The sequence below is a fragment of the Hyperolius riggenbachi genome, chromosome 10 (genome assembly GCF_040937935.1).
Source record: "Hyperolius riggenbachi isolate aHypRig1 chromosome 10, aHypRig1.pri, whole genome shotgun sequence".
NCBI lineage: Eukaryota > Metazoa > Chordata > Amphibia > Anura > Hyperoliidae > Hyperolius > Hyperolius riggenbachi.
In genome coordinates, this window is record NC_090655.1 from 35,685,862 (window position 1) to 35,700,016 (window position 14,155).

General features: G+C 44.8%; 1 protein-coding gene across 4 annotated transcripts in view; it reads right to left on the minus strand.

The window, feature by feature from the left end:
• The window catches only part of STOX1 (storkhead box 1), a 176,088-nt gene that overhangs the window by 81,555 nt on the left and 80,378 nt on the right, over window positions 1-14,155 (minus strand). Inside the window, exon 1 of one of the 4 annotated variants that reach the window (XM_068258575.1) lies at window positions 5,545-5,881. The exons of the other annotated variants lie outside the window; for them this stretch is intronic. Within the exon in view, the coding sequence (XP_068114676.1) occupies window positions 5,545-5,845 (301 nt within the window). The 5' untranslated portion in view covers window positions 5,846-5,881. Of the gene's footprint in view, window positions 1-5,544; window positions 5,882-14,155 lie in introns of those variants that run through there. 4 annotated transcript variants of the gene reach the window in all.

Genomic DNA, 14,155 nt, shown 5'->3' on the forward strand with positions numbered 1-14,155 from the left:
AGCATCATTTTTTGCAGTTACTTGATTTGCTCAGCCCCGCGGATCATGCAGCCTTTTTTTTTTAAAAGTGTACCTGAGGTGACATGATGAGAAACAGGTGTATGTACAGTGTAAAACATTAATAACCCGGCTGTTTTACTTGTTTTATTTTGTAGCCTAAAAGAGCTAATTTCTAGGCACTGAAGTGATAGTGTCTGTCTCGTCTGTGTCTCCCTTGTCAGTACCTTGTAGGGAATATAGTAAGCAACACCGATAAGCAAATTACAGCCTTAAAAGTTTTCCTGGCAGAATACAACTTCTGAGAGCAGAGGGAGATAAAATACATGAACTAATGACCTTCTTCTAACTCTGGAACACTTATTAAGCTGCCGCTGAGCAGAGGCAACAAAACATTCAATCTACTTTGTAAATGTTTAAATATAAAAACCATGGGGTATCTTACAAAGTCATTTTTAGGAGTAGAGGGATAAATACAATTGTTTATCATCAGTTTATTTTCATCTGGGGTTCTATTTAATGAATTTCTTTTTGACCTGACCCCTGACTCTGGCTCACTTTAAAGCCATTTTTTGGGAGGGGAAAGGGGGGACCAATTAAGTTATCTGTAGGTTTTTAAGATGTGATAAGAAACCCCTGCAAATACAAGGCGAATATACAAACTCCATGTAGATAGTGCCCTAACCCAGATCTGAACCAGGGACAGGGCAAACAAAGCAAGAGTGCCATCCAATATGCCACCGTGCCAACCACTATTTCAGTGGTTTAAGTGGTGAAGGCCACAATACCCAATTAGATGTATGGTCAACCTTGTAAACAACCAATAGTTCAAATATCCATTATTTATAATTTTTAACTTACCCAGGGCTTCCTCCAGCCTCATAAGCATGGCTGGGTCCCTCGCAGTCCTCCTACGATGTTCCGTTCAGCCGCGGTGAACCCTGGTAAGCTGCTCAGTGATGTTAGCGGCGGAAGTTCTGCGCATGCACAGAAGGCCCCGACTGACATCACTCAGTCAGACTGAGTCCTACTGAGCCGCGTACCGGGAGTTGACGGCAGCTGAACGGGAGACGGTAGGAGGACGTCGAGGGACATCCATGCTTATGGGGCTGGAGGAAGCCCCGGGTAAGTAAAGAAAAGAAGGCAGGACGACTCATCTCTGAGTCTCTATAAAGCGGTCCTGAACACAGAACTACCTCTCTGCTGTAAAAGATAAGCAACAGCATAATAACCTTTGAAGAGAAAAATCTGTTACAGCAATAAATCTGCTGTGTGTCTACTTCCTGCTTTCATGGAAGACGACATAGGGTTAACATCCTGTGTTTACAAATTAGCTGCTCTGCCGAGGCAGCCAGCTGACAGCTGAGAGATCAACACTTGTGATTAGTCACAGATGAGGGGGAATCAGGCTCTAAATAAAAACAGGGTGGCTTCCTCTCAGTTTTCCTTCTGTCCTGTGCAAGAGTTCAGGTCCACTTTAATGCAGTGCAAAGCCAATGCAACTGCTGATTGTGTATCACTCACGCTAGAGCAACACAAGAATGGCCTTTTCCAGTGATGACATTTTTATTAAAGAGGTCCTCTCCATTACTTTGACTCAAAATGAGTCCCTCCTTGTAACTATCAGTGCAATTCAGTATTTCATAGCTTTAAAAGGCCATCCAGGACATGCATGAGAGAAAATCCTTCAGGAATGAAAATAAATATCCATGTGAATAAAAAGCAAACAAGTAAAACAATGTAACAAAGTAGAACAGAACTACACCTTCAACTACAGTACATAAAACAGAACAATGACCTGGGGAACAAGATTCACACCCACAATACAGTTCAAAAGGAGCAACTACCAACATTGGTCAACCACAGTACAATTTCATGGTTTAGCAAGGCTGGTGTCGCTGGATGCAGCAATACATTCTGCAGCCATTAGTACCCCACCAGTCACTGAGATCTTCCAACATGTCTAATCACCATTTTGATTGGTAAACTGCACAAACATGATCAAAAGCCAATAAATGGGTCTGCTGGTGGCTGGTCGCAAGTTTCCATGGTATGCCTAATTTCTGAGTTTCTTATCAGAAATAGGTATACCATGGCGGAAACTGAAACTCCACTGAAACACCACATTACCACAACTCGGAAGTTTTATCCCAGTCACAGAACTTTGAAGCATTGGAACACTCAGAGAATGCAGAATTTTTTTGCGTTAAAGGGATTTCCACTGTAATTTAGGCAAATCAGAAGATTACAGAAGTATTAGGGCCCGTTTCCACTATCGCGAATCTGCATGCGTTTCCTGCATGCAGATTCGTACAGCCAATACAAGTGGATGGGCCTGTTTCCACTTGTCAGTTTTCCTGAGCGTTTTTCTGTGCAGGATTTTTCTGCACGGCAGAGCCCTCAGAATTCGCCTGCGTGTGGAATGCATGCGAATCGCCGCTAATTTAATAGGGAAATCACCTGCGGCTTTGGTATGCGAATTTTCATGCAAATTCGCATGGAAATCAATGGAAAAGCACACCGGCACTGCCATGGTTAAATTCGCATACAGCGTCATCCATGCAAATTTTTACCGCGGCTATTCGCACCGCACAAGTGGAAACGGGCCCTTAGGCCAATCAGAAAGTGCAGAACTTTACCGCGGTTGCCAATTGGAAATGTGTTTTCGCTCAATGGCGTACATCTGTAAAAAATACTGCTACTTTTAAAAATATTGGGTTCATTTCCGTTAGCTGGGCGCAACCACTAGGTGGCGCTAAACCTCCGTTAGCCGAGCGCAACAGAGCTAAGTAATGTAGAATGTAATCATCCTCGCCAGCGATCGCTGGTAGCAGAGTTACATTTTTCCCCACTATCCATGGCGGCCTGGAGGGGGAATAGTAATTAACGCCACTGAGATTTTGCAGGCTGAGGGGGATTACATTCTACATTACTTAGCACCACCTAGGGGTTGCGCCCGGCTAATGGAATAGTACCAAATATTGTATTACTATAATTAACTTTGACAAAAAAATAAAAAAAAAATAATAACTATTTGAAAATATGAGGAAATCGGATTTGTGGAAATCTACGGAATCGACGACTCGCTTTTCGGAAAACAAAAACTGTCGAAATCGGCATTTCCAACCATCTCTTTTGGTGGAAACAGATCTCCAGCAGGTTCAAACAAAGGGAGTGAATTCACAACAGAAAGAAAAATTGATACATGAATGGTCCGTCTTAAATTCCCCAGAGATATGCAACTGTAGTTTCCGCACATGGCTTACTACTGCAGCAGACAACAGTCCAGAAAGTGTTAAAGCACCAAATGGATAAACGCCATAGACACTCAATGCTAACCTGACAATCATGCAAACATCCAAACTTATCGATCGACTTGAAGACGTGTGTCGTTTTTGTTGGCTAGAATGATTATTGACTCTGCAGAAGGTCAAAGTATCACATCAATGAGCTCTCCTTTTTATGGGTCTACAGCAGTAAAGAAACACTGTGCATACAGTTATACTAGTAACACGTGTAAGCGTAATGTAACCAAAGACAAGACCTGCAGCAACAAAGTAATTATAAGGCAGTGAAAAGCTTCCAATAGCCAAGAAAGAAGATGTACATATCTGGAGGGGAAAAAGGCAAGTATGAATATATAAGCCCTGATTCAATTATCTTTTCTCCGGAGTTTTCTCTCGGGACATTGGGCCTGATCCATTTCACGGTTTCTACTAGGTAGATAACTTCATCTTTTGTCAAAAACAACAATTGAAAAGTACCAAAAAGTAGGTAATAAAAGTATTTTCTTGCTTGCTAATGGTTTCAATTTATTTTTATTTATGAGAAAAAGTTAATTGGATCGGACCCATTGTCTTATCAAATCTACAAAATATAATTTCAGTATCCAGCAAGTGAGAAGTGCTACAACTTAATCTGAGAACTTGTTTTGTGTGCAGTAGACTGTAGGTAATATATTATTATAGCGTGAAAAGTTTTACATTGAGAAAATTGAGGACTAAAATGCACAAAGTAAGTTAAGCATACACTGTACAATATTGTAATTATTACATACAATTCAATAAAAAACAAATTAAAAATCTTTTAAAAGCAAGGACACCCCCATTTTTATCAATGTATTGATAGAACATTGGGCAGGACTAGCTATACTTTTTGTCGATTTGGTGAAGTAGCAGCATTCGCATAGCCTTAAGCCCCATCTACACGATACGATTCTTTGTGCGATTTAATTACGAATATATTTACGATCCGATTAAATCCCACATGTCCGATCGGGATTCAATTCAATTTGCCATTGTTTTGCAATGGCGAATTGAATCGAATTCCCGAACATGTCGGATTTTATCGGATCGTAAATAGAATCGTAATTGAATCGTACAAAGAATCGTATTGTGTAGATGGGACTTTATGGTGCACCAAATTGCACAAAGCTAAAAGGTGCACATTAGCAGTACAATCTCCCAAACAATAAATCAGAAGGTAGCCATATAGCTAGCGATTTTTATTCAATCAACAAAGCGATAGATTTTGGTATGGTTGATTGAAAGTTGATCAACTAGTGCCCCATACACTACAAACCATATCCCATTCGATTCCACTTCACTAATCGAGCTGACCGATGTTGTGTCTCCATGCTCTGCAGTCAAAAAACAATTCAGAGACAATCGAATGATGCGTAAACAGTAGCAGATTCCAGTACCCAATCTTGCATCCTGCTCGATCAACTAAGCTGATCAATTCGACATGATATCAGCCACTTTTCATCGATTGTGCATACTGGAAAACACTCAATTCTCTCTCAATTCAATAAAATGATCGAATAAGGATGATTGATCGTACAGCAAATTAGCTAGACTTTAAAAGTTGCCGATTAACATCAAACAATCGCTCTATCAACCGTTCTAAATTTCAGATTGATTCGATTAGTCTGATCGGATTGCTTATCCTTTTGCCCTCCATTGGTAAGCTCAAATCATTTCCAACAATTGAATAGGACACCCAGTGGCGTAGCTAAGGAGCTGTGGGCCCTGATGCAAGTTTTACAATGGGGCCCCCCAAGCACTCTATACATAGCAATTGATATGGAGCACCAAAACCCGCCAATGGCAACTACAGTGTCAGAGGTGCAAGAAGGGGATGGGGAACAGTTTGTTAATGATTACTACTATTCAAAGTATCTACAGAAGTGATTATTATGAGCACAGGACTAATAGAGAACTAATACTGAAGTTGAGGGAGGGCCCTATGGGGCCCCTCTGGCCCCAATGCAGTCGCAACCTCTGCACCCCCTATTGCTATGCCCCTGAGGACACCGATCGTTCAAGAGATTGTACCATTAATGGGCACCCTTTATTGATTAAGATCTGATTTTGCTGAAATCTGATGAAAACAAAAAGTGATGCAAATGACAGATCTTGATTTTACATCAAGCATCTATTGAGCATGACTCCTATGGTGTGGGCTTAGCTACAGAAGTGAGTGGAGAAGGGCTTCTCCCAGCAGCCAGGATCTCTGCAACAAGTAGTGGTGGAAGTTTCTACTCACCCAGCGCTGTGATCATGAAGCCCTTGGGGGGTCTCAGGGCTCTCCTGACCCAGGCATCCCGCAGTACCTCCAGGCTGGCACTCTGCCCCTGGACCAGCAGCACCCAGCTCTCCAGCCAGCCCTGGAAGGACACCTCCGCCACGGCCCGGACCAGCCTCCTGTTCCAGAAGCACCTCGCATTGGCAGCTTGGAAGTCCTGGAAGACCTGGCTGCCCTTCTCGCCCTCCCCTGTGCCCTCCAGCTTGCATAGGAGCAGGGCTAGGGAAGCGGGGGCCAGCTGGAGCACCCTGTCCCGGGACATGCTGCACTCATACAGGGGGGACACCACCAGCAGCTCGCTCCCCGCTACTATCAATCAATGACTCCGGCTGCTGCCCGGGTTACAGCGAGCCCTGCGAGGCTGGCTATCCGCACGTCCATCAACCTCACCGCGGCCAATGAGAGCCGGGGGCGGGGCACGGCCATGCACCTTCGCTTGTTGTCAGTGTAGTAGAAGTGGGAGAGGCGTGGGGGCGTGGTTTTGTGTTTGGGAAACAAGGTGTGCCTGACTGCTGCTTCACATCCCAAAAGAGGGACAGTCCTTGTGTACCAAGCAAGTCCTACAGTCCTTGTTTCACACTAGAGGCTGCGGTAGAAAAGGCTGAAAGTCAGCCTTTTGCTAGGGCTCTTTCACACTACAGGCAGCGGTAAAAAGGCTAAAACGCTGCGTTTTGGCTGCAGGCGTTTTCAAGGCGTTTTAATGCCAATACATCATATCAATTGTAATAAGAAACGCCGCGGTAGGCCCAGAAAAAGCGCCTGGGAGCGTTGAAACGCAACGCTCCAAAACGCGGCGTTAGATGTGAAAGGTAAAATGAGGTCTATGGACTTTCATTTTACCTTGGAAAACGCCCACTTTGGCCGTGGCGTTAAAACGCAGAAAAAGCCCTCTAGTGTGAAAGGGCCCCTAGCGTTTTCAAAGCGTTTTGAAAGAGTTTTACAGCCCATATAAAAACGTCCTTTTTTTTTTCTTCTATAAAAATAAGTGAACAAGATAGCTGTAAAACGCTTTGAAAAGGCTTTGAAAACGCCAACTTCGGCTGTAAACAGCCCTGAAAAAGCTCCTGGGAGCGTTAAAACGCAATGCTCCAAAACGCCGAGTTAGATGTGAAAGGTAAAATGAAAGTCTATGGACTTTCTTTTACCTAGCAAAACGCCAACTTCAGCCGTGGGGATAAAACGCCGAAAAATCTCTCTGGTGTGAAAGGGCCCTAATGTCCCCTTGTACTGCTCAGATGCCCCCCCTCCTTGCTCCCCAGGTGAACCTCAGAACGCTTCTGATTATCTATTTGACCACTGAGGGGTTTTACCCCTTTAGGACCAGAGCAATTTGTCAGCGCTCCTCCCTTACTATCGCCAATAACTTAATCTCAACTAATCACAACGACATGATTTATATCTTGTTTTTTTTTTTGCCACCAATTCGGCTTTCTTTGGGCGGTACAATATGCTATGCTTATGCGACCTCTTGAAGCTCATCAAGGGAATGCCAAGAGTGTGCAAAGCAAAAGGTGGCTACTTTGAAGAACCTAGAATATGACATATTTTCAGTTGCTTTTTGGTTATGTACTATACTTCCACATGTGTTAATTCATAGTTTGGATGCCTTCAGTGTGAACCTACAATGTTCATAGTCATGAAAATAAAGAAAACAAAATAAAACTTTTGGTCTGTACTGTACTTATTAACCACTTCAGCCTTCAGTCGTTTTTCACCTTATGCATCCGAGCAATTTTCACCTCCCATTCATTCGCCAGTGGCGTATCTGGGTAATATAGCGCCTATGGCAAACACTGAAATTGCGCCCCATAGCCATACTGGAGGTTTCCCTTCAGTATGGATATCCAGAGGTGTGTCCACCCCAGTATAGGTAGCCAGAGGTGTCCCCCTCCCAGCATAGGTATTTAGATGAGCCCCCTCCTCCATATAAGTAGCTTCCCCAGTATAGGTTGCTAGAATTAGCCCCCCAAGTATAAGTAACAAGCGGCATCCCTCACTATGGTAGTGGAGCATGAGAGAGGAGGGGGCAGAGGGAGGAGGAGGGGGCCATGGTGCCCATGGTGCTGTGGCGCCCATGGCATGAGCCATGCCTGCACCCCTCTAGATACGCCTCTGCCAATAACTTTATCACTACTTATCACAATGAATTGATCTATATCTTATTTTTTCCACCACCAATTAGGCTTTCTTTGGGTGGTACATTTTGCTAAGAATTATTTTTTTGTAAATGCATTTTAACAGGAATATTAAGAAAAAAATGGAAAAAATTCATTATTTCTCAGTTTTCAGCCATTTTAGCTTTAAAATAATACATGCTACCATAATTAAAACCCACGTATTTTATTTGCCCATTTATCCCGGTTATAACACCATTTAAATTATGTCCCTATCACAATGTATGGCACCAATATTTTGTTTGGAAATAAAGGTGCATTTTTTTAGTTTTGCGTCCATCACTATTTACAAGCTTATAATTTAAAAAATATTAGTTGTATACCCTCTTCACATGCATATTAAAAAAGTTCAGACCCTTAGGTAACTATTTATGTTTTTTTTTATTGTAATTTTTTTATTTTATTTTTTTTAGTTAAATATTTTATTTGGGTGCTTTTTGGGTGTGGGAGGTAAACAGTTAATTTTAAATGTAATTTATTGTGTCTTTTTGTATTAAAAATGTATGTGCATGTAGTTTTACTATTTGGCCAATGGCCACATGATGGCCACAGTAAGTTTTTGTTTTTCTATCCTGTGAGCTAGCACGCTCACTCACAGGAACTACAAGGAGGATGTGATTTGTTTTTTTTCAGAAATACCGCGGCCCCTTGGGAACACAAGGTAACTATTTATGTATGTATATATATATATATATATATATATATATATATATATATATATATATATATATACATAAAAAATGTTTGGGTACTATGGGGGAGTGTGGGAGGTAAATAGTTAATTTTGGATGTAATTGTAGGTATTTTTATTAAATAAAATGTGTTGTGATGTAGTTTTACTATGTGGCCACAAGATGTCCACAGTCATTATTTCCGATTTGCGTACTTTAAAGAGAATATGTATTGTTAACCACTTCCACACCATGAAATTTTATGCTGATCTGTGCAGCGTGGGCTCTCCAGCCCACAGCACAGATCAGCTAGCAGCCAGGGCGATCAGACTTCCCCCCTTTTTTCCCCACTAGGGGGATGTCCTGCTGGGGGGGTCTGATCGCCGCCGGCTGCTTGCGCTTGCGGGGGGGGGGGGGCTCTTCAAAGCCCCCCTCCGCAGCGCTTCCTGGCCTCCTTCCCCTTCCCTCCCTCTCCCTCCCCCTGTGAGCGGCGCAATCCGTCCTGCGCCTGATGGGATAGGCTTTAGCCTATCAGATGCCGGTGATCCCCGGCCAATCAGAGGCCGGGGATCGCCGATCTCCTCTACGGCGCTGCTGCGCAGCAGCGCCGTATACATGTAAACACCGGGGAAGATCTTCCCCGTGTGTTTACATTTACCCTGCGAGCCGCCGATCGGCTCGCAGGGTGTTCACGGAGACACCCTCCGTGAACTGACATGGAACGGCCGCTCATACGAGCGGCCGTTTCCATGGTATACACTTCTGGATTCAGGGGCGTGTATATACGCTCCGAGAATCCGGAAGTGGTTAAAATCACACAAAAGTAAACATACCAGTGTGTGTTAGGGGACATCTCCTATTACCCTCTGTCACAATTTCGCCGCTCCCCGCCGCATTAAAAGTAGTCAAAAACAGTTTTAAAAAGTTTGTTTGTAAACAAACAAAATGGCCACCAAAACAGGAAGTAGGTTGATGTACAGTATGTCCACACATAGAAAATACATCCATACACAATCAGGCTGTATACAGCCTTCCTTTTGAATCTCAAGAGATCATTTGTGTGTTTCTTTCCCCCTGCAGCTCACTGAAGAGTTACAAGCTGATTGTTTCTTCTTGCAGACAGCTCTGCCCGGTTGTCTGTAATTCTGCAGTATGTGACTCATCAGTATGTGAACAGAGGATTTATCCAGCTTAGAGCAGAGAAAAGCTGGCTAATGTAAATAACACAGATACACAGGGGAGTGTGCATAGAGGGGGCATGCATAGCAGATCAAACTGAAGAGTTGGCAGCCTTCCAGACACAGGACGACAAGTCCGACAGGGGAAAGATAAGCTGATTTATTACAGAGATGGTGATAGTAGAAAGTGCTGCAGTAAGCCAGAGCACATTATAATAGGTTTAGGAACCTGTAGGATGGTAGAAAACACAATGACATTTTTTGTTACAGAGTCCCTTTAAGTGTCCAAGCAAATAAAAAACAAAAAAAGAATCCACTTACTTGGGGCTTTTTTTTATTTGCTTGGATGCCTCGAAGGCGCCAGGTGTTGCCCGAACATACTGCTGTCGTGTACTCCTTTTACTATTGCCTAATGAAGCAGGGTTAGGCCTGCGAAACGCGTTGCGACTACCCCCTAGTACCCCCTGGTACTAGTGTACCAATAAATCTACCTTTTTTGAATACACAGCTTATTGTGTCTGCTTGCAGGAGCTAAGTCCACCACTGCCTCCTAAGCACGTTTCAATCTTTTAATAACTGTTTTTACCCTTTTGGCACCTCCGTTCACTTTTACATTATAGCTGTCAGACTTGCCCTTCCCCCCACTGCTGTAAGCTTTTTTGTGTCAACCCAGCCACAATAAAGGGTATTTTAGCAGCTGTGCCCATCTCCTTCTTCTCCTCTGATTGAAATTGTGGACTACCATTGGAGCACGCTGCAGGTAAGCCTAGTGTGGCAGTATCCACCCCTGCTGCATTTTGTGCAAGTGCTTTCTCCTCTCCATATTTGCATTCACTAATATTATAAATGTGAAAGTTTGGATGTTACGCAATCACACAACAATGGCTGAACAGCTTTGAATGAAATTTGGCACACACATAGTACATTAGCTGGAATAACATATAGGCCCCGTTCATATCACGGAACGCAGGCGCGTTCCGTTCAGAACACAACGCACAGGAACGCACGTAATGTGCGTCTCTGTGCGTTGCGTGGCTGATCCCATTCACTGAAAGTGAATGGGACAGCCGCGCGTCTTGCTAGGAAACGCGTGCAGCATGCGTTCCCGGACCGCACAGGTCCGGAACGCATGCAGTGTGAACATCAGACAGTGCACTCTATGCACTGTCTGATGTCGTGCGTGTCGGCCTCCCGCACGCGTTCCCGAAACGCGGACGGGAACGCGTGCATTGTGAACGGGGCCATAGGATACTTTTTATCCCCATAACCAAAAAGTGGGGGGCAGGGAACACACTTGACTGTTTTCATGCGCGATTTCTGCACAGAAAAAATGAGAACTCATGTTAATCAATGGGCTAGTTCACACTTGATATGTTTTTCGAGTGCAGAAAAAAAACTGACATTCAGGGACCTCTTGTAATATCCAGATGTAAGTATTGACACACTTAAAGCAGTCTTCTGATCAACCCTGTGTGCTAAATAGCAGGCATCTATGTGTAACCATATACGCACTCATTACATGTCCTAATGTGGAGTGGATTTGAAGGGAGAAAAACCTCTAGAAGGGATGGGGGGGCTACCTAGCATTCGCAAGCCTTATGATCTGCGCAAACGCAAAATGCTTCCAGCTATGGGAGCGCGATCCAGGAGACACACGGCCAGCACTGTGTAGCCCTAAGGTGTGAAAGTAGCCTAAGGCTTGTGAGTCATACAGCCGGCCTTCATACATTCGCATGCAGTGGTGTAGCTAAGGAGCTGTGGGCCCCGATGCAAGTTTTACAATGGGGCCCCCCCAAGCACTCTATACATACCAATTGATACGGCGCACCAAAACCTGCAAATGGCAACTACAGAGTCAGAGGTGCAAGAAGGGGATGGGGAACAGCTTGTTAAGGATTACTACTATTCAAAGTATCTATAGAAGTGATTATTATGACCGACCAATAGAGCTTATACTGTAGTTGAGGGAAGGCCCCTTGGGGCCCCTCTGGCCCAAGGGCCTCGATGCAGTCGCCCCTATTGCTACACCCCTGTTCGCATGGAAAGTAGTGATGATGTAAGATTTGTATTAGCAGGAATCATGAAAAAGGACAGCAGCATGGAAAGGAATGAGTCTCTTTCTGTCCCTCTGTCTCCTATAAGGAGATCACCTTTCTCTTCAAGAGCTTTACAATGAACTGAGTCATGTGCTTGTTATGTAATTGAAGACAGGTTTTGTATATGTTGCTCACAGTTGTCATCTGGACACAGTTATGCAGAGTGTGAATTGGAGGCCTGAGGGAACACATTCAGAAGGACTAATACCTCCCTGACAACTAACTAGCAAGAAAACATAAAAATCCAGACAACTCATCTTAAAAGGATTGTTTCCTCAAATACCAGTCTGGCCAAGAGTATTGCTAGTCTTTCTGAATTCTCATTTTGTGTCACATAAAGTTTATTAAGAGGCTGATGTTCTAATAGCATGAACAATAAGCATACCTACCAACCTTGTGGTCCCCTTCGCTCCACCATATAGAGTTCTTCTGTAGTCTAGTGGTCCCCCTTTCTCTATACAGCATTCACTTTTTGTCTAATGGTACCCCTTGCCTGTACAGGGTTTTCTGGTAGCCTAGTGGTCCCTTCTCCCCCTATACAGCATTTTCTGGTAGTCTAGCAGTCCCCCCTCCCCCTAAAGGGTTCCCTGTTAGTCTAGTGGTCCACCTCCCCTATACAGCATTCCCTGGTAATGTGGTGGTCTCCCCCATTAGAGTTGGGCCGAACGGTTCACCTGCGAACGGTTCCATGCGAACTTCCGTGGTTCGCGTCCCGCAGGTGAACGTTTGCGGAAGTTCGGTTCGCCCCATAATGCACCATGGAGGGTCAACTTTGACCCTCTACATCACAGTCACCAGGCCCAGTGTAGCCAATTAGGCTACACTAGCCCCTGGAGCCCCACCCCCCTTATATAAGGCAGGCAGCGGCGGCCATTACGGTCACTCGTGTGCCTGCATTAGTGAGAGTAGGGCGAGTTGCTGCAGACTGTCTCTCATAGGGAAAGATTAGTTAGGCTTAGCTTGTTCCTGGCTGCATACCTGTTCTGTGAACCCACCACTGCATACCTGTACTGTGAACCCACCACTGCATACCTGTTCAGTGAACCTGCCACTGCATACCTGTTCTGTGAACCCACCACTGCATACCTGTTCAGTGAACCTGCCACTGCATACCTGTACTGTGAACCCACCACTGCATACCTGTTCAGTGAACCTGCCACTGCATACCTGTTCTGTGAACCCACCACTGCATACCTGTTCAGTGAACCCACCACTGCATACCTATTCTGTGAACCCACCACTGCATACCTGTACTGTGAACTCACCACTGCATACCTGTTCAGTGAACCCACCACTGCATACCTGTTCAGTGAACCCACCACTGCATACCTGTTCAGTGAACCCACCACTGCATACCTGTTCAGTGAACCTGCCACTGTATACCTGTTCTGTTCAGTGAACCCGCCACTGCATACCTGTTCTGTTCAGTGAACCCGCCACTGCATACCTGTTCTCACCATGGTGCGCACCAGTCCAGCACGTCCTTCACTACACAAACAGCTGTTTGCGGTGCGTTACACGGTGAGTTTGGTGTGTCAGTGTGAAGCAGTACCTTAATTACACTACTTGATTGATGTATACACATGCAAGATGTTTTAAAGAGAACCCCAGGTGGGTTTGAAGAATATTATCTGCATACAGAGGCTGGATCTGCCTATACAGCCCAGCCTCTGTTGCTATCCCAAACCCCCCTAAGGTCCCCCTGCACTCTGCAATTCCTCATAAATCACAGCCACGCTGCTGACAAACAGCTTGTCAGAGCTGGCTGTGTTTATCTCTATAGTGTCAGTCTGCTGCTCTCCCCGCCTCCTGCAGAACTCCAGTCCTCGCCTGCATCCCTTCCCTCCCTGCTGATTGGAGGGAAGGGACGGGGGCATGGACCGGAACTATGCAGGAGGAGGGGGAGCAGCTGAGACTGACACTACAGATGTAAACACAGCCTCACAGAATGGCTGTGATTTATGAGGGATTGCAGAGTGCAGGGGGACCTTAGTGGGGTTTGGGATAGCAGCAGAGGCTAGGCTGTATAGGCAGATCCAGCCTCTGTATGCAGCTAACATTCTTTAAACACACCTCGGGTTCTCTTTAAAGCACTTTAGGCCTGTCATTTAGCATTCAATGTGATTTCTGCCCTTAAAACGCTGCTTTGCGTCAAATCCAGATTTTTCCCGGGGACTTTTGGCATGTATCCCACTCCTCCACCTGGGGGTCCAGGTGTTAGACCCCTTGAAACATCTTTTCCATCACTTTTGTGGCCTGCATAATTTTTTTTTTCAAAGTTCGCTTCCCCATTGAAGTCTATGGCGGTTCGCGAACTTTTACGCGAACCGAACCTTCCGCGGAAGTTCGCGAACCCGGTTCGCGAACCTAAAATCAGAGGCTCGGCCCAACTCTATCCCCCATACAGCATTCCCTAGTAGTCTAGTGGTCCCTTCTCCCCTTATAGCGTTCCC